We start from the raw sequence: 18,751 nt of genomic DNA, 5'->3' as shown, positions 1-18,751 counted from the left end.
GTGGTGCGCTCACGCACCATATAATATTATGCGTTTTTCTGTATCAAATCAGGTTCTATTTGGAAAACAATCTACTATTAGTTGTTTTCTGTCGAATTTGAACTTTCTTTTCTATATTTATGTAAAAATTATATGTTACATCTTATATGCCCCAAAACATTATTTAATGTTTTTCCCAGTGGTTCGTTTACGCACCAGTATTTTTTTGTATGTTTCGAGTTTTTATTTTTTTTTTGACACATGTAATGTATTCTTAAGTGCAACAAAATAAATAATTTCAGAGCAAAAAAGTATTTTTTATTTTTTTTGTGCTTGGGATAATATGGGTTAAAATCGTTTCTTAGAACAATGTTCTGTAATGTTATAGTTTATAGATGCTATTCTTAGGGCGACAACTGTCTATTAAAAAGCCCTTTAGAATTTGATTTAATTTGGAGTTTCAGTTTTAGCTTTGGTGCTTCTAAAGATAGTTAAGATGAATTTCTGGGACAGATGCGATATATAATTTAAGTTCGAAAGAGTGTACTGGGTTACCCAAATTTAAAATTGCAGTAAGTTATAAGCATATTCATTCAAGAATAGAACAAGAGCTTCAGATAACAGGTTGAAAAATGCTACATTAAGATCACCGCCCCCCAAGTGTTAAATACTGGCCTATAAATACTACTTTACAGCTAAAATATAGCATAGATTTTTTTTTAAATTCTTCGTTCAGTTTGGCCAAGCAAATCTATCGGATTTTTTTTTCTTGTATCGCCCAGTTTGAATCAATAAATCAGCGGTTTTGAGAAAGATTTTTAAAATGGAAACGAGATATCATAAGAAAAAAAAATAGGACCTACATTATTTTAAATAGAAACATATTGCATTAAATACTGACGTACTTTTATAATGAAACATTTCTGAACACAATATATGCTGGATAACGAGATTCAAGGTTCACTCACGCTGCAGTTTTTTAAAAAAGGATCAAAGCACATTTTAAAAATAATAAAAAACATCACTTACCTTATTTAGAATTTCATGAGTTTGTAGTTTTCTTCCCTTATAATATGTTTGGTTTGGTTTCATGTTGCGATGCCAATGTGGAGGATCATCGTTCAACTTTTTAAACCAATTCAAACTGTTTTATTTTTTTAAAATGATATTCTTCGCCCCAAATTGTATTTATTATGCTACAATGATCTTAACGATCACTTGCGGCAAGGTCGGCAGTTCATTTCTTTGCGTCCACCTATCTTTTTTCTACTCTCCTTTAAGCCCCTTTGTGTTTCTTCTTCGTGGAAAATTAAAATCAAAGTGTATTTAAATAGATGGTTGTAATTGCATTTCTCATTTTCGTATCTTTTTATCGATAATAAGGGCGTCATCGTGGTTGATAGTTCGTTGAAACGTGCGTCATCCAGTCTTAGATAGTTATTAAGGTTATCTTTGGCCCCATTTCATAACTCTCGCACATCCTAACCTCTATGTAACATTAAACAAAGTATCACGCTGCAACAAACAATCTTTAAGCAAGAAAAAACGTTTATTTTCTTTTTTTTTTGTTTTTCAAATAAACTTCCACCGGCTACCGTAATACTATTTACAAAACTCCTAGATTCCTCTTGCGTCGCTTGTTGTTGAGTCGAACTTGCTTAAGTCCATCTCTGAAGAAGAAACAGGATGATTAACGAAACGCTAGCAAGTTCGACACAACAACAACAACCGACGCAGGAGGAATCCAGAGATTTCATAAATAGTATACCATTTATTTACCTTTGTTGTTAGAACTAAATAATTGTTAATTGTTAAGAAGTGACAAAACACCCAAAACGATACTCAGCTTAAATGAATGAAATAAATGAATGAATGAATTAACTAATCTTGAACTGAAATGAACTTATCTTTATTTATTCGAAAAGAGCCTTCAAAACAGGGTCAATTATTTTTAATCTTAAATATTACTTAGTTAACAATAAAGAATTAATTAAATTATCTACAATATTAATATCACAGCTTAAATAATGAAAAACAAAATATAACCAAATCAATAGAGAAAAAAAGTGCATAATTTGAAATACTCCTACTAATATTTAGTCTTACCTCCCTCATTATAGATAACGGCTTGTAGTCTTCTGGGTAATTTTCTAGTATACTTCGCGGAAATTGCGTTCCATAATTCAGTAATTTTTACTTTTAATGCATTCTTGTTAGATATTGGGGCACTATTTACTTTGTTTTTTAATGTCAACCATAACTTTTCAATTACATTCAAGTCTGGTGACTGGGCTGGTGTCTTAATAACCTTTGGGCAGTTATAAAGCAACCAACTGCGAACTCGAAATGACGTGCTTGGGATAATTGTCATGATAGAACCACAATTGTTCACTATATTTAATATTTGGACACTAGCAATCAGATGCTGTCTTAATTTATCCAAATACACATATTGGTTCATAGTTCCTTCAATGAAATGCATATTACCTACTCCTGCAGATGACATATAGCCCCATAACATCACCGTGCTTTACCGCAGCTTTTAAATTTTTCAATTTTAATTCTTCCTTAGGCTTTCTCCATACTGATATTTTTCCATGGGATCCATATAAGTTTATTTTGGTCTATGGGCAAATATTACTGCATTCCAGAAGTTCAAATCTAGCGAATGCCAATTTCACGCGTCTATTTCTTCGGCGAATGAAAGAAAGGCTTATTTCAGCAGTTAGACCTTGTAAATTATTTTTTCGCACACAAATCGTTGGAGCAATTTTTTTTCTTTCCTCACGTTCATTGAAGATCTTATTTGAAGCTAACCTTGACTTACTTATTCTCGACCCTATTTTCGTCACAGTAACAACGCTAAATGATATGCTGACAGTTTCAGGACATTTATTTACCATTTTGGCTATGCCTCCTTGGCTGTATGCATTTCTGTGATGAGTAATAATTGAATTTCTCTCAGAAATTGTACTCCGACGACCCATTTAAAAAAAAATCGTTCGAAAACTTGTATTAAAATGTCAAACTAAACAAAAAACAATTGCAGTAATAAATAAAAGCCGTCTTGGTAAATTTCAAACTGATAACTTTTGACCCCGGTTATTATTTATCATTAAAGGTGTGGGTTAATATTGCATATAATTTAATCAATTGTTTATTGTTAACTAAGTAAGACATATTTAAGGTAAAAAGTAATTCACACTTTTTTAGAAGGCTCTTTACTACCTTAATTTCAATAAGTTGTTTTTTGCCAAATAAACATTCAGACCAGTCATTTTTTGTTCTAGCGACTGCATCATTTAAGCTGTGAGTCACTTTGTGTGTCGTGAAAAGTCAGTTCTCGCTCAGTTAAAACTGAGGAATGTGTGGCTCGATAAATTTTAACTCTTCGTTTAAGATCCTACAGTCTAACCATGGTCGACAGGCGAACTATTTGCTGTTTTCGCATGTAACGAATTCTAGCATAGACCGCAATTATAGTTGCACAACCGATCTATCAATCTCATTAAAAAATGCAAATTGCTTGGCTTTCGACCCGGGATATTGTTTAAGGTGTTAAATTCCGCAAAAATGGCTTGCTGCTGCAGGTGCTTTCAAAATGGCTTGTGAGAAAAATCACTCTGTAAATACTATCTCTGCCTTGAATAATGAGTTCGATAGTAGATCGGTTGTCCTCCAAATAGTGACCAAGGTAGTGACATAAGTCAACAATTTAATTAATTAATTGACCAGATTAATTTAACAAGTCAGCATCTGTAAAGGACCCCCGTTATTCCTCAAACCGACCCGACTCTGTCCAACTCGCTAATCGTTCGCTCGTTTTGTATTTCAATCGTACGGCGCGTTACCTTGGCAATTGCAAGTTACATCACAATCCGTTGGGCAATTTCGCGTTTGGTAAAAAATTAAATATCAATTTATAAATTGTTTCTATGTCACGGACTCTCTGGCAGTTGTAATTTAAAACGGACGACATTATAGTTCGGGACGGGCGTGCATTTTCCTGCACCTCTCCGTTTGGGCCTTTGATGATACGGATGGGATTTGGGTAAGGGGGGCGGGCCGATGATAATAGGTGCGGAGGTGGCGAAATTTGTCGGCGGGCGATTACGCAAAATACGTTGTTTAACCTTCGACGTTCAGAGTAGCTTAGGTTAGTTCACGGGCGGGTTCTCGCTACCGAAATTTCATCGAGAGGAGGAAAAAAAATGGAGCGCGGATAATTATTATCCGCTCGGATGAATTGCGTCATTTTAACATTGAAACTCGCTTATACGGTGTGTTCCAAATGGCTTGTAACCGGCGGACGTAAATAGATTCGCCGGTAAGGCTGCGATTCTTCAAATGTTACGTGTTCTCTGTAATTCTCTATGGTGTGGAGGCCTGAAGTCTTACAGCAGCTGCAGAAAAGCTAGTCTCATGGATACATCACGTAACTACGATATCTTGCAAAGAATGAATAAAAATAAAGAACTCTTAAAGACGATCAAGGAGAGAAAACTTGCATACTTCGGGCACAGTATCAGAAATGAAAAAAATCGAATCAACTTATAACACAGGGAAAACTAGAAGACAAAAGAGGTACTGGTAGGCGCAGAATCTCATGGTTACATAACTTTAGGTAATGGACAGACAAAACATCAGACGCACTGTTCAGGGCGGCAATAGACAAAGTTAGATGGGCCAATATAATCGCCAACGTCAACAGATGATAAGGCACACTAGAAGAAAAAAAGGAAGGCTCGGGACACGTGCCTTAAGTCGGATCCTTCTTGATTGTATCAAAATAATGAGGATTCTCCAAATTATTTTTTTAAATAGGAATTTATGTTGTGATAAATCAATGAAATTAAAAAACATTGACATTTCTTTTGATTTTTATTCACGCTTTTTCTGCTTTAAATTTTTAAACACTTTTCGTCAAAGTGCAGGGCAAAAAGGTCTTATGTAACTGCCGCGACGTCGATTTTTGCAAAACTAAGTTACCTATGAAGGGTCGTTTGTTTTTTTTGAAATTGTTTAAATTTGTAATCAGATGATATTGAAAAACAATATTGCACATATCTATTACGATTTTATCGGCTATTAAGAGCGTTTTTGGCTTTCAATGTGTATATTTTTTGTAATGCAATGTAGTAAGTATATTAATATGCAATTTATGATGCCCCTGTAAAAACTTGCGCATGGCGGATGTAATGAGTCCTTAATGTACTGAAATTGCTGTCCAAAAGTTTTATTAACTCGTTTCGAGTACAGCAGTTTATATACGTTTTCTAGAAAGTATAAGGACACAAAACAATACAGCAAATGGATTAAAAAAACGCAAAAGCTGCGAGGGCGTAAAAAGCGTTCAAAAAAACATTAACTAATTTTGTGGTATTTTTATAACTTGTGAAATAAACGTAATAACCAGTGGAATAGGAGTCAAAGCTCTAGAAAATGCAAGTTCATCATTTCGCATTTCAAAGCAAATATTGTCTGCTACATTAAAGAAAATTAGATAGAAAGTGTCGGGTATTTTCTAGTCGTCTTCCTTGCAAACCCATATTTATCAAAACCGCGCTTTGACAAGCGCCATTATAAAAAAAAAGCCGCAAAGGCAAGCCACAGGTCGGTGTCTTGGCTTTGAGCGGATGCGGCTGTAGAAGCTGAGCATATTCAATGGCCCAGAGACTGGCGACTAGAGCCCAACCCCGGAAAAAAACTCCAAATAGAAGCGAGAAAGAGCGCAGAGAATAACAAACATAGGTTGTATAAGGAACGAATTTTGGACTTCACGCTTTCAATACGTGACGCGCGTGTCCCACATTTTAACCTGAGAGAAATAGCGTAGTCCCATAATTTTTGTTCTACATTGAGATAAAGTGTAATTTTGCTGACCATATGGGAAAACAAAATTCGCTCTGTTAAGCTTGAAACTGAAGCTTTTAGAACACGTAATTTAAAAAGAACGATATTTTCTATCGGTAATAAAGTTGACGGCCTTCCTGCTCAGAGGATACTTTTGTCACTTCTGTATGGTGTTTATTCTTTGGCCGAACTGTCGACCGTAATACGCCTAGTAGGCGAAACAAAATATAGATTTTTTCTGAGCTGTTTGGAACATTGTTTCGTGTCCGCACATCAGTATGACAGAAAATGTCGAACAGAAACGTTGCAATTGCCGCGGCAGAAATTTGTGCGAGGTAATTGGCAACAATGGTAGTGGGTTTCCAAATTTTCTTTCGAATGATACCATCTGATTTTGTGGGGTTGCTAAAAATGGTATCACAAATGAATACGAAATACACAAATATGCTGGCAGTTGCCTTACGATTTTTAGGTTGCGGTGATTCATATACAAATGTAATGTATACATTTAAAATATCCAAACAATCTATATCTTCAATGGGACCAGAAACAAGAAATAATCTTACATCAGTTTCCAAAACACGTCCAGACCTACAAATGTTGTTTCATATTTTTTCCAATTTCGAGGGGAACTCAAAAACATTCAAAAATTGTTTCGAAACTTTTTCTTTTAAATATTTCCGAAACGTTTCAAAAACGGATTTAAAAATTGTTTCTAAAGAAAATTTTGGGAGAAACATCCGCTCAAACATATGACTGTTTTCCTTCCAAGTTACGTCAATGATGAAAAATATTGTCCGTCCATACGGAAAGCCCCGATTATTATAAAGGTTTTCCACTAAAGGGACAACAGAAAAAACTCCTATCGAATAAAACAAAACAAAGTATTCGTGTTTCGAGTTGTGTCGGAGGCGGTCAGATCAAACGATTCCTAGGTGTTTTGAAACTCGAGTGTATTTTGTGCTGTTTATTTTAGACTTGTTACTTTCGAAACATCGAATTTTTCGAAAGTATCTACGCTCTTATAAAAATTTTATATCTCGGTAACGGTAGGTCCTATCGGATCGCCATAGGTACAGAAATGATCAGCTTCGAAAAAACAAATTTTTTTGTCTGTCCGTTCTCCGTTCTCGTCTTTTGGTTTTTCCTGAATAACTTTCGAACCGTTGGAGCTACAAAATTGTAATTTGCCTCCTTTTTAAACCCTCCAAATGATACATAAGCTTGTAAGAAACACGACAGTGCTCGAAATTTGAAGCAATCGACTTCATATTTGGCACATATATGAGCTTTGCACCGTGACGGAACCTATTGAAAATGGGGCTGGAGGGTCTAGAATTATTTAAAAAAAAATAAAAATCGCGTGTGCAAGGGTCTGCAAAAAAGATCATTTTGGAAAAACCGTTTGCAAGACCGAAAAAATTCTTGAACCAGAATTCGCAGAGGATACGGCTCCATAAACTTTTATTCTTGTGAATTTTTCAAAAATATATAGGGTGCGCCGCAAATTAAAAAAAAACTGAAAAATGGGTCCTCCCCTATTATTGAAAGTTGGCAATAATTTAAAATCTGTGTTTTAGATGCCAGTTTCTTTTAAATGACGATATAGCCCGTATAAACAGCTAAATTTTTGTATTTAATATTTTTAAGTATTGTACAGGTATTCGCGATATTCCCTGCAATATTAAAAAACGGCGTTATAACTTTTTTTCGATTATAAACAAGGTATTTTAGTTATGGACAAAAATCTAAAAGACCCAGAAAATTGTTCTTTACGGGAGTAAATTATTAACTGTAAATCAAAATTCGTACAAAAATAGCTAATTCGTTCAAACAGTGTTATATTCCGTATCAAGGGCTACAATTTCTGTATTTACGATTTTCGTCTGTCACGTACGCTGCTCGAGATATTTGAAAACATCCATTTGAAAATCGCAGTATCTCGCACTCAATCTAGACGCGATGACGTCGTTTACTATTACGGTTTACGGTTATGGTTTCAGAAAAGAGGTATTTTCGCCAAAACCATTTATCCTATTGAAAAAATTCAGATCTAGGGCTATAATTTTTACTTGCGGCATTTTTTGGATTATTTACAGGATGTGTCGTAAAAAAATCAAAGAGATCCTGGAAATTGCCGTTTTCGTGGGGAAATAAGAAATAAAATATCTGATAATTTGGTTTAAACGCTATCGAGAGAGAGTTTCAAGAGTGCGCCAGATATTGCCGTAACTTTGAAGGTCACCGAGATGTGAAAGACACTTCATCCAGGGTGCATGCACAATGAAATTACATCGATTTTGCGAAAATTCCATAGTGGTCCGCCATGAACTTGCCCCTCCCAATGACGATTTTTCGAAAGGAATCTTGTTTATTTCGTATTGCTGGTTTGGATACAATTTTTTTTACCATAGTATTTTTATACATCATTGAAATGTTCGACAAATGTATTCATTATAAGCATATTTGTTTCGTCAGATTGTGTGCGAAGATAAATGAATGTCGACAAAATTACTACTTCAATAAGACTTCCGTGCTACTAAAATTTATGTATATATAAATAAATAAATGACTTTTTTACAATTTAAACCATCCATAACTAAGAATACAGGAAGAAACCGTAAGTACATTTTGTTTGTTTGGGCCGTTTTTGCCCAAGTGTGTAAACTATTTGGGTACGAACGCCACTCGTTCCGAAAACCTTTTTTATCGAAAGTCTGCCGAAAAGCATTGAAAACAAAGCTCGAGTAAAATGAACTGAAGACTGAAATTGCCCGCTAAATATATTTCTTTGGACTATACATCAAATTATCTCCACATTTTTAATCAAACTTTGATTCTTATCAGCACACTTATCATCTAAAGTTGCAGATATTGTATAACATTAAAAAAAAAAACGCAGATTGGGTCTATTGTTTGTTCGCATATCGAATTGTTTAAACATAACGCAGAGGTTACTTAGATAAGCGGAAAACAATATTGTGAAATATTTAACCACCCGCTATAGATAAACAGATCACGCCTGGCTGACTGACTTGATACCTGGTCTGTCTCATGTTTCCCAAATTGCGTTTGCTAATATTCAGTTACGTGTGGTCTTGCACGATATTAAATATTAAACAAAGTTTTCATCTAATTTACCGTAAATGTTTGTTTTGTTTGATTTGGTTTGGAATGGTAAATGGTAAAAGGAAATGAATCTGGCGAAGTGGCAAAATGAAATAGAATATACTACTACCTATCCAAAAAATTATATTATATTATCGTGTAATTTGTATCAGCATTTTCCAATGATTTTCCAAATGATTATTGATAATTAAGAAAAATTATGTCACTTGGTTAGTGTTTATTCCAATGGAATGCAAAGCTTTGCGGTAAACAGTATCTCAAAATTCGGAGTATTTCCGACCAAGTTCTAAAAGGTGCAATTTCGGAGGCACATCGTTGTGGTCTTAATTTATTTTTCCTGATTAGTCTACAATGTTTAAAAGCGTTTGGTTCACTTTTTTTTTTTCATTTTATAGTTATTATCTGGATTCTCGCTTATCATTTAGTAAGTATTTGTAGAGTAGCAAATTTGGTATAAGTAATAAGAGTACAACGAAAGCTTAGGAAATTTGATTAGAATATATATCTTTTAAACCTAATTGTGAACGCCCTTTAACTCAATGTGAATTTTTAATCCACGCTTATAAGAACTTTTTATATTGGTGTCAGAAGTGATCACCCTCCTGTTTTTTTAACTCCGTATCATTGATACACCTTTTAAATCGCGTTGTTTCTTTTACAGATGGTAAACCGGGAAAATCAGTCGCTGATGTCGGCCCACTTTCGTCTCGAGTCTCATCCCCGGGTCCAGCCCTTGCACGAAGTGGTTGTGAGCGATCGGTTTTTGTACTTAGTGTTTCCTAAAGCGCACGGTGATTTGCATTCCTACGTCCGACAGCGGAAACGCCTCAGGGAGTCCGAGGCCAAGAAGCTGTTTCGGCAGATAGCCGAGATCGTTCAACACTGTCATCAAAACGGTATCATACTTAGGGATTTGAAACTGCGGAAGTTCGTCTTCGCTGATCCTGAGAGGTAAGTTTTTTCAATAACTGTTTGCGAAATATATTTAAACGCATCAGGGTCTGACGTGTTTTGGCTGTCACACTAAAAATCATAATTTGACTTTAGACTGGTACATAACTTACTTCGCTTTTGTAACCGATAACAATGTAAAACTTACGATGTGTCTGGTTTAAAATAGGTTAAAAAGGTAGGCACTGTTACTTATTAAGCTGATATGTTCTCACTAAATTCTTATAATTATCGATCGAGGCAGATCATCATTTGTTATTAACGTAATTGTTTTTAAAAGGTTCTTTTTCATTCAATTTCTTTATTAATTGTGTGCGTACATAGTGCGTCCATAGATATGTGTGGTCGTCATTTTTAATTTTAACCCTAGTCTCATCAAGTTTAGCGCTTGGAAACAAACACTGTTGCCCACATTTTTGTCAGTAGTTTTCTGTAATTCAAGTCCAGAATAATGTTTGAATGAATTCAGATTTGAGCCAGTTAGCGTTAGCAGGAGGTCTACGAAGTGTGATATGTAAATGGCCTTGCGGATCTTTTAGAACGATTCGGCAAAATTTTTTAAATTTGAAAAAACTTTTGAAAACAAATTCTTAAATGAAACGCCCAAAAATATTGAAAAACACGAACGCACAATAAAGTGCTGTTGGTATTATTAAAATTAAAATATCGAAGTATCATCTTTTTAATTGTTTAATTATTAGTTTAAAAATGCAGTTTTGAGAAGCCGTTGCCGAATTTTTTACTTAATTATATAATTAGCCTAAAATACAAAACATGTGCTTAAGTATATTGCTAATTTTATGTAGTTTATGCAAGTATAAATCGTTTTGGACATTAAAACTTATACATTTTAGTGTAATATAAAATTGCTTGCGTTGCTTTGCAAGGTCTGTTCTGTGAATTAAGAATAATGTCGTTTCGGCGGGTAATATGGTCCGATTAAAGGATACCGTTCGGGTTATTTTGGTGTTAAAAGCTAGATCAATGAATAACGTAATGGTGTTTGCCGAAGAAATGCAATTAGAGGGACGTTATATTATTGCGCTTACGTACCTACTTGATTGTCGTGCGACGGAAGTGCTAAAATAAATCGATAATACAGCTGCGAAGCACACCGGAAGTCATCTTTGTCATCGGACGTATATAGAAGATGCATTTGTCAATAACCATATCGGAAAAAGGTGGGCCAATACGAATTCTTGTAGCGTCACGCCGGGGCCGACGGATATCGTTTTTACATCCGGGTCTTGTCCCTTTTTTGTTACATAACAAGAAAAAAAGTGGTCTATATAGTACCACAATGGTAAGAATTGGAATCTTTGGGGCCTCACATATCGCGTTTTCGCTAATTTCGTTCAAATTGGAATAAAACGTGCCGAAAATTAACCGCCGCAGCGTAATTATTACTTGCGCTAAGGTTCGATAATTAAACCAAATTATAAATTGGATAATGTTGACGAAGTTCTTTGCAGTGGTGAAAAATTAGCTGCCATCTTGCCATTGTTAATAGTATTGACGTAATTCTTAACTTCATAAAAGTTGCCGATCCCTGGCCTAGTCAAACAGGGTGTTTTCTTTGGCTTATTAAATTAAGGCGTGTTTGCTTGGTTAACTTCGATCGAAACGCGCGCGCTGCCTTTCGTCAATACTTCACACCTCTAATATAGTTCTTTTTAACTATCTTGGTATAAATTCAGTTAAATAAAAGAAAGTTGATAGTATTTTAAATTGCCCTCTTTTTGATATAAGAAAATTTTGTGCAACGTGTCAAAACTTTGAGATTAGACTTTTTTTTAATGATCAATCCTGACTTGTTTTTGATGTTTGACATTTGATAAAGACACGGTGTTGTCGAAACAATTGTCATGTCAAAATATATAATTTCGTGAAAATCTGAACTTTTAGTTCTTATTTATTTTGATAAATTGATTTTCATCAAGGAAAAGCCACCTCAGTTCAATACAGTTTATTATTTAAGGATTCAAAAGACATTTCAAGTAATTTAAAGTTCCTATCTAATTGACAAATGGCAAACCTATACGTGATAAATACTGCGACAATCAATGACATACTCTTTCTTATTGTTCAAAGGAGGCCAAACAAACCCTTAGCCGTCATATTTTAAGTTTTACAAATAAGAAATTTAACACTGTAATCCGGAAACAATGACATATCCAGATCATATAACGTGATTAGCCCGAATAATGTTCATTAGTAACTAGTTTGCCATTAATAATTTCTACCAGGGACGGAGTTTAACCTTTGTTTATTTTGGGCTGCTGGTGTCTCAATAATTTGTCGGTTTTCGTTTTTCGATATAATCATTCGTTCCAACATTTTAAACCCAATTGGACCAATATATAGTTTGTCAGGAAGCAAGCAAAATATTTTGTTATAGCTTCTATCTATAGTATATGCGCATATGTTATTTCATATTACTCCAGTTCGATTTACAAAGCGAATATTTATGCTTGTCGGGATGTCTTTACAAACATTAAGTGAGCCAATGTCTACCTCATTATTCCGCGTTTTATATTAGCGATCATACTAACTTGTCATGCCATATTTTCTACGTCTAATTATCTAGATCTGAGAAGCAAGAAGCGAGTGCGCTCGGCTAAATAGAATACATTAGTGCATACCGGGTCGTCCTCAAGCAAAACTTTTTCATTTTAAGCGCGTCGCGAGATAACGTGTGGTGGTAATGCGGCTTTTTTTCAATATTCAACCAGCATTTACGATTGGCGGTTTTCATCCGTAAAATCTCTCTACCGCATGAGAAACTTGACGCTATTTTTTCGATCAGTTTCTTGCGGCTTCGGCTTATATACACGCATGTTGCAATCTGTATCGGGTTTAAGTAAACAAAAGATACGATTAAATATATTTGTGAATTAAGCAAGTGTGTGGATGTTGTTTTCGCTATCAAAAAATCCACCAGCGGTTTTGCAATCTCTCGTCGAAAGTGTTGAAGCGTATGTGGTTGAGATCATGCATGCATTCGTTGGTTCAGTCAGTTGGTAGTAATTGTTTTTTTATGAGCTTAATTTGGTTTTTAAATTTGAAAAACGGATACTTAAAATTGGCTAGTAGAGGGGGCGACACCACCAACGTAAAAATAAAAAAACGACTGTAAGTCCCAATTTCCACCCGTATAATAAAGTAAGAAAGGATCCCAATGGTAATAAATAGGTGCGTACCAATTTTTGCGATTACTGTCCCAGAACTGTCAGCAGAGCAATATAGAGTGAAGATTTTGAGAGGGTTTTTTAGACGTTACTTTAACAAAATCTCTATGAATCGTCGCAGTATATGGTAAAACACATTTGTGAACGAACATCTTTTGTTATCTTGAAAGGAAATTTTGTTTAACCAAAACGCCGATAATAAATATACAACTAATTGAAATTCAAAACAAATAGTTTAGGTTATGTTCACGAAATTATCCCAAAACGTTCAAGGCGCACCTAGTTCTGCGCAGTCAGAGGAAAACGGTTCAAAGATAGATACTAGATGGTACTTACGAACGATAGTTTTTTAGGCGAAGTACATATTATGTGACGCAAATTTTTATTAAAACTTTTTCCTTTCATTTCACATTCATTTTTATAAAAAATAAATATTTATCTTTTTAAATTTGATGTTTTATATTAAGTGTACCAAACGAAGTAGATCAAAAGCAAATAAAAACACGGTTTCCCATTTTAGTGATGTACCTATTTGATTGTGTTGGTAAAACAAACGTAAAAATAAATAAATACGTGGATAGTACTTTACGCAGCTCACCCTTTGCAATGCAATACAATTTCAATAATTTGGTGCTTCGACTTCAACTTTGGTTAAGAGAAGAAGTGATAGAATAAAATAGAATTGCGAAAGATGAGTTTATGTCATATATCAATTATAATAAAATCCTTAAACGTTTATCAGAACTACTTATTAAATTTTAGGATGCGGTGAAACCTACTCTGGTTATTAGTTTTTTCAAATAATTTATTTTTATTAAGTTTTGAACATTAATAATATTTTTTCAATAGAGCCCCGAACATGATAAAAATCATTAGGGTTATTTGAATATAAAATGCATAATGTACACTTGCAGAAAAAGTTATCTTTATTATAAAGCAAATAATTATAGTTGTCATCCCAACAATTTTAACTTGTCGGAAAGTGCTTTTCTTCATCCTTTACTAAGTGGAACTTGGAGTGTTTAAAATGGTACGCGCAGCTTCAACTTAAAACACTTTTGAGTGTCATTCTTCTTGTCTTTTCAAAATTTTCTGATTCAGCTTCTGCGTCGGCTTTCCCCATCTTCAGACAAATAAACAATTTCTCACACCTCTCGAATAACTGGAATTATACTAACTGTAATTACAAACTATAAATGAAATTGAATATAGCTGAGGTTTTGCTACTTTTTAGCAAAACGAAGTAACTTTAACAGTTGTTGATAAACCGGCCATGGAGAAAATGAAAGAGATCGGTTTATAAAAAGTGGAACAATTGTTGAAACCTATATCTCCTGTTCGACCAACCTCAGTTATATAAATATGTACAACCCAATAAAAAACTAGTCGTTAATTTTCCTGAAAAAGGAATCTATTGAATTAACTCTACACAGTCTTGGCAACGTCGCGCATGCACATCCCGTTTTACAAATTAAACTTTATTGACGCTTTCGCAATGTCGTACGTTTCGTAAGAGCATAACCTTGCCACTGAATAGTGAAAAAAATGCCGCGTTAGAATCGAGAGTCAGTCAGTGAGAGAGAAAGAGATAGGCGCGCAGTTGCGGCAATTCCCCAAAATCGACACGTGTTACATTTTAATTTTTGATTTTTGAAAAAATAATTTTACTTTAAATTTAGTTTATATTAAACGGAGAGATACCAACTCTTGTGTAAAAATGACAAATATTTATTAGAATAGCAACAAGAAAATTCAGAAAATAATAAATTTATTCTTTTCCAATTTTTGCTGTTAAAGTTTCTATTTTTTCTTTAACTGCGTAATTAAATGGAAGGCAAGTAATAAATAATACCTTTGCGCGCGTGATTCAACCGCTTTTTTTTTGGCGGGTTTTGAAACCGTCGATCTAAATTTAGAATCGCCAACGACCACCGAAGAAAACCGTGCATACGATTCCCGACTCCTTAAATGGAAACTTAGCGTGGGGGCACATCCTTTATGGGTTACTTTTTAGGGATTATTTGACGAGTCGGGTGCATTTGAATCACTCGTTTAGGATTATAATAGTTTATAAGTGACTGGCTGGTATGACCACGTGACGGATGTCGCTGTAATAATTGAAGTGGTAATTTTCTTTTTCAACATTCACTTTTTCAATTTACTTAAGTATCGGGTGGCCCATTCTGAAGGGCATTCGGCCTATCTCGAAATGTAATAGACTTGGGGTGATAAAACATGTGACCAAAGGGGCCAAGAGCAAATGCGGGGAATTATTTTGCTGTCTTGAATTGTAAATGCGATTTTTTGAGAAATAATCTGTTATTATAAATGCACACAAAGAGCGAAAACCATTTAACGAAAAGGAATAGAATTTATTACAGCGAAACGGTGTTCATATTATAATGTAATACAAGATTATTTCTTAAAAAATGAGATTTAAAATTCAAGAATGCGGTTACGCCCCTAGCGCCGATTATAGTCATAATTTTTTTCACTCCAGTTTTTCGACAATTACTTTTCGAGATGGGGCCGAGTGCCTTTTAAAATGGCCATCCGCCACCCACATCTTCCAACATGGAATGGTGAGGAATAAAAATCGGTCAGCTAGCTATAAGAGAAATGTTTTCAATAGTGACTTTTCTTTATTGAAGAGTTAAATTTCAATTTGCCGCTTTGTTGTTTTTTTATTCATATATTTGTAAAATTTTAAAAAGTGGAGCTGAACAATGTAACTACTAAAATCGGTAAATAAAGCTCGTTCGTTCGAAGTCACTCACGTAATGAGGACGTGCTCTTCTTCTTTTTTAGTGTTTGAAATTCGCTTTTTACCGAAACATTCGTTCGCCACCCCAAAAATCGCGAAATGGTTACGATGCAGCCTCGTTATAATTCCGACAGAGATTAACCATACTGTTTTATGAAATTTGTCAATGAAATTCGTAAATAGCCCGTTTAAATAACGGAGGATCGTTTTGTAACGCCGCGTTATTGTTATCGATTTGCGTAACCGGCCACGAAAACGCTTTTGTATAAACGAAAAGTTTTGAAAGCGCCGCGCTTAAATCTTTTGTGTGTTTATTCATATTCGTACGTTGGATGTTTGTTTGGAACAATGAACAAATTTCCACACCACTCTCACTCCCTCTTTCTGTCTCTCTCTCTCGTACCCAGTTGATGGTTGCACCATAATAAGGTGCCTGTCAAACACGAGATCGTTTAAATAATTGACTTTGTACCCAACGAAGAAGACAGGTTACTGTATAAAAACTAAGGGAGTCAACATAAAATTCCATGTCCTTAGAAATAATAAATTTGAAACTGCTCCTGCTTGTCCCATCAAATTAACACAATTACAAACAAAAGTGAGGTTAGATTACTATTTTTTTTTTAAATGATTGGATAGTAATTTTCTTAAAGTACCTTAAATTTTTAAAATGCTTGTAGTTTTACAATCTCACACGATGCAATAACGATAAAAACCATTTTCAACTCAGAAATAACTGAAAACTCAGGAAAAAATGTTAGGCCGACAACTGTCAACACGAAAACGTACGTGGTGACGTCACCAACAGTTGAAATGTTCGCGTTAAATTTTAATTATTTATTACGGCGTTAATAGTTCTCTTATGGCAAATGTATTTAGGAGGAATACTTTTAAGTCTTATTAAGTATTTTAATTCATTAAAAAAATTCTGATGTGTGTATTTTTAAGGGCATATCAATAAATCGTATTCTTCGCGTGCATGTGATTTTGATTTTTCTTCATGGGTAGTACGGTTTATGTGAAGTATACTTTCATGGATTCGATTGAATATTAAAAATATAAATTTGGTTACATACTGATTAATAACATTAGAACTCCTTAGTTATTATATTGGGCACAGTTAAAGTACAGTGTAGTCTGAGGAGGGTTTTTTCAGCCTGACTGAAGTTTGGAAGCCGCTTTTCTTGAAATAAGCAAACATATTGTGCTCATGTAACATTTATGTTGCATATAATAATAAGTATAACTAACAATTTTTAACATGACTTTGAAATATTAAAATATGCTTTTTTGTATAATGAAATATATAAAATATCCTTGCAGCAACGCATTGCTTTTAGTGGTTGGCAAATTTTTGTTCCAGTGCCCGAAAACCGGCACTAATAAACCAACATAAAACAAAATAGGATATTTAGCTTCTTGCCAAAGTTTGTCGTACCTCGTACTACACCTACCAATAAGAGATTACTTACTCCTTTGAGTATGGCGTGAAAACAAAATAAAAAAAATCGATCCATATCAAAGGTCAAACGGAAACCGATTCAGTTTCGAAAGAACGACTCGACCTCTTTTAAAGACAAACAATACGAGATTTTTTCACATGGCATTGATAATGCAAAGACGATTGCATCACGCGCCGCAGTTTAACATATTTAACGTATGCTAAATCAGCTATGTTAATAATGCCAATTTTGAGACGGCGAGCTGTCGAAAATTGCTACCGGAGCCCGTTCTTTTCATCGCGGAGGGAGAAGAATAATCACAGTTAAAGTTTTTGGTTTTTCTGGTTTCCGAACGTTGGTTTTGAGTCCCGCTGATGATCTGCATTGTTTTCTAAAATAAGCAAGGAATTGAAAAACAATAAACGTCGAGAGATAAATATAATAACCTTCTAGGTTATGTTCTACGAAAAAGATAAACCGGAATTTGAATTCGCAGTATCAATGTCTAAAAATGTTTTCTGGATTTATCTATATTCACGTTATAAAAAGGATGCCGTTGCATATTCACGCATGGGGTGGACACAGTACGAACCCTAAGCTTATAGTTATATGCTCGTGCAGTGAGAACGTATATTAGAAGGACAATCATGCAGATTTCGGAATGTCCGAAATGTCCAACCGTCACAAGTCAAAACCGTAAAATCATAAGAAAAGACGTTTTCATTCATCATCCAAAAATCTACGACACTGGTTACTTTAACCATCTGTTTTATACATGTAATTATCGTTGTTAATTTTTTCTACCAACGAATAAAATTTCTTTTTTGATTCCCCATTGAAATTTTAGCTGTAATTGTTATTGCTGATCTTAATTTTGTATGCTTCCTTAAGTTCATGTTAACGTACCAAAAGCTTCCTTGCTAAACTTTGGTGGCAAGGTGGCAAACTGTATAGACGTTCCAAAGCAAGAAAGAAGGAAAAAGAATAGATAAACTAAAAAGAGTAAAAATAGTAAAATACAACGAATTCATCAAGAGGTGATATTTCAAATGAGTTATTGATGATAGGCCAGAACTAGACAAAGAAAGCCTTGGTTGTACTGAAATATGTGATTATTATGATTTTTAATTTCTACGGAAATATGGACTGCAATTTTTTTGTTAGTTGAGTTAAATTTTAATATCATTGTTCTAATGGTATCTATAAGACTATTCAAAAATTTTTTTCAAGAATTTAAAATATCGTTCGCATCAGCTATTTTTTGAAATATCTACGCATCTTTCATAACTGTGTCCGGTGGACTTTTGATTTTGTTTTGATTCAAAATAGCTCGTTTCGAAAGATTTCGGTAAACTCATTAGCCCAGCATCATTCCGATTTCGATATAACGTTCCGTCAAACGAAAATCTTCGGCAACAGGCGTGCGTGAAGCAACAACCAGCAAC

General features: G+C 34.4%; 1 protein-coding gene across 1 annotated transcript in view; it reads left to right on the top strand.

The window, feature by feature from the left end:
- The window catches only part of LOC132697036 (tribbles homolog 2), a 76,291-nt gene that overhangs the window by 14,162 nt on the left and 43,378 nt on the right, over positions 1-18,751 (top strand). Inside the window, exon 3 of the mRNA XM_060662290.1 lies at positions 9,623-9,912. Within this exon, the coding sequence (XP_060518273.1) occupies positions 9,623-9,912 (290 nt within the window). The remainder of the gene's footprint in view (positions 1-9,622; positions 9,913-18,751) is intronic.

This window comes from Cylas formicarius, unplaced genomic scaffold, assembly GCF_029955315.1.
Source record: "Cylas formicarius isolate icCylForm1 unplaced genomic scaffold, icCylForm1.1 PGA_scaffold_1__22_contigs__length_36826433, whole genome shotgun sequence".
In the NCBI taxonomy this organism is placed as follows: Eukaryota; Metazoa; Arthropoda; class Insecta; order Coleoptera; family Brentidae; genus Cylas; species Cylas formicarius.
This window is presented reverse-complemented; position numbering and strand designations above follow the sequence as displayed.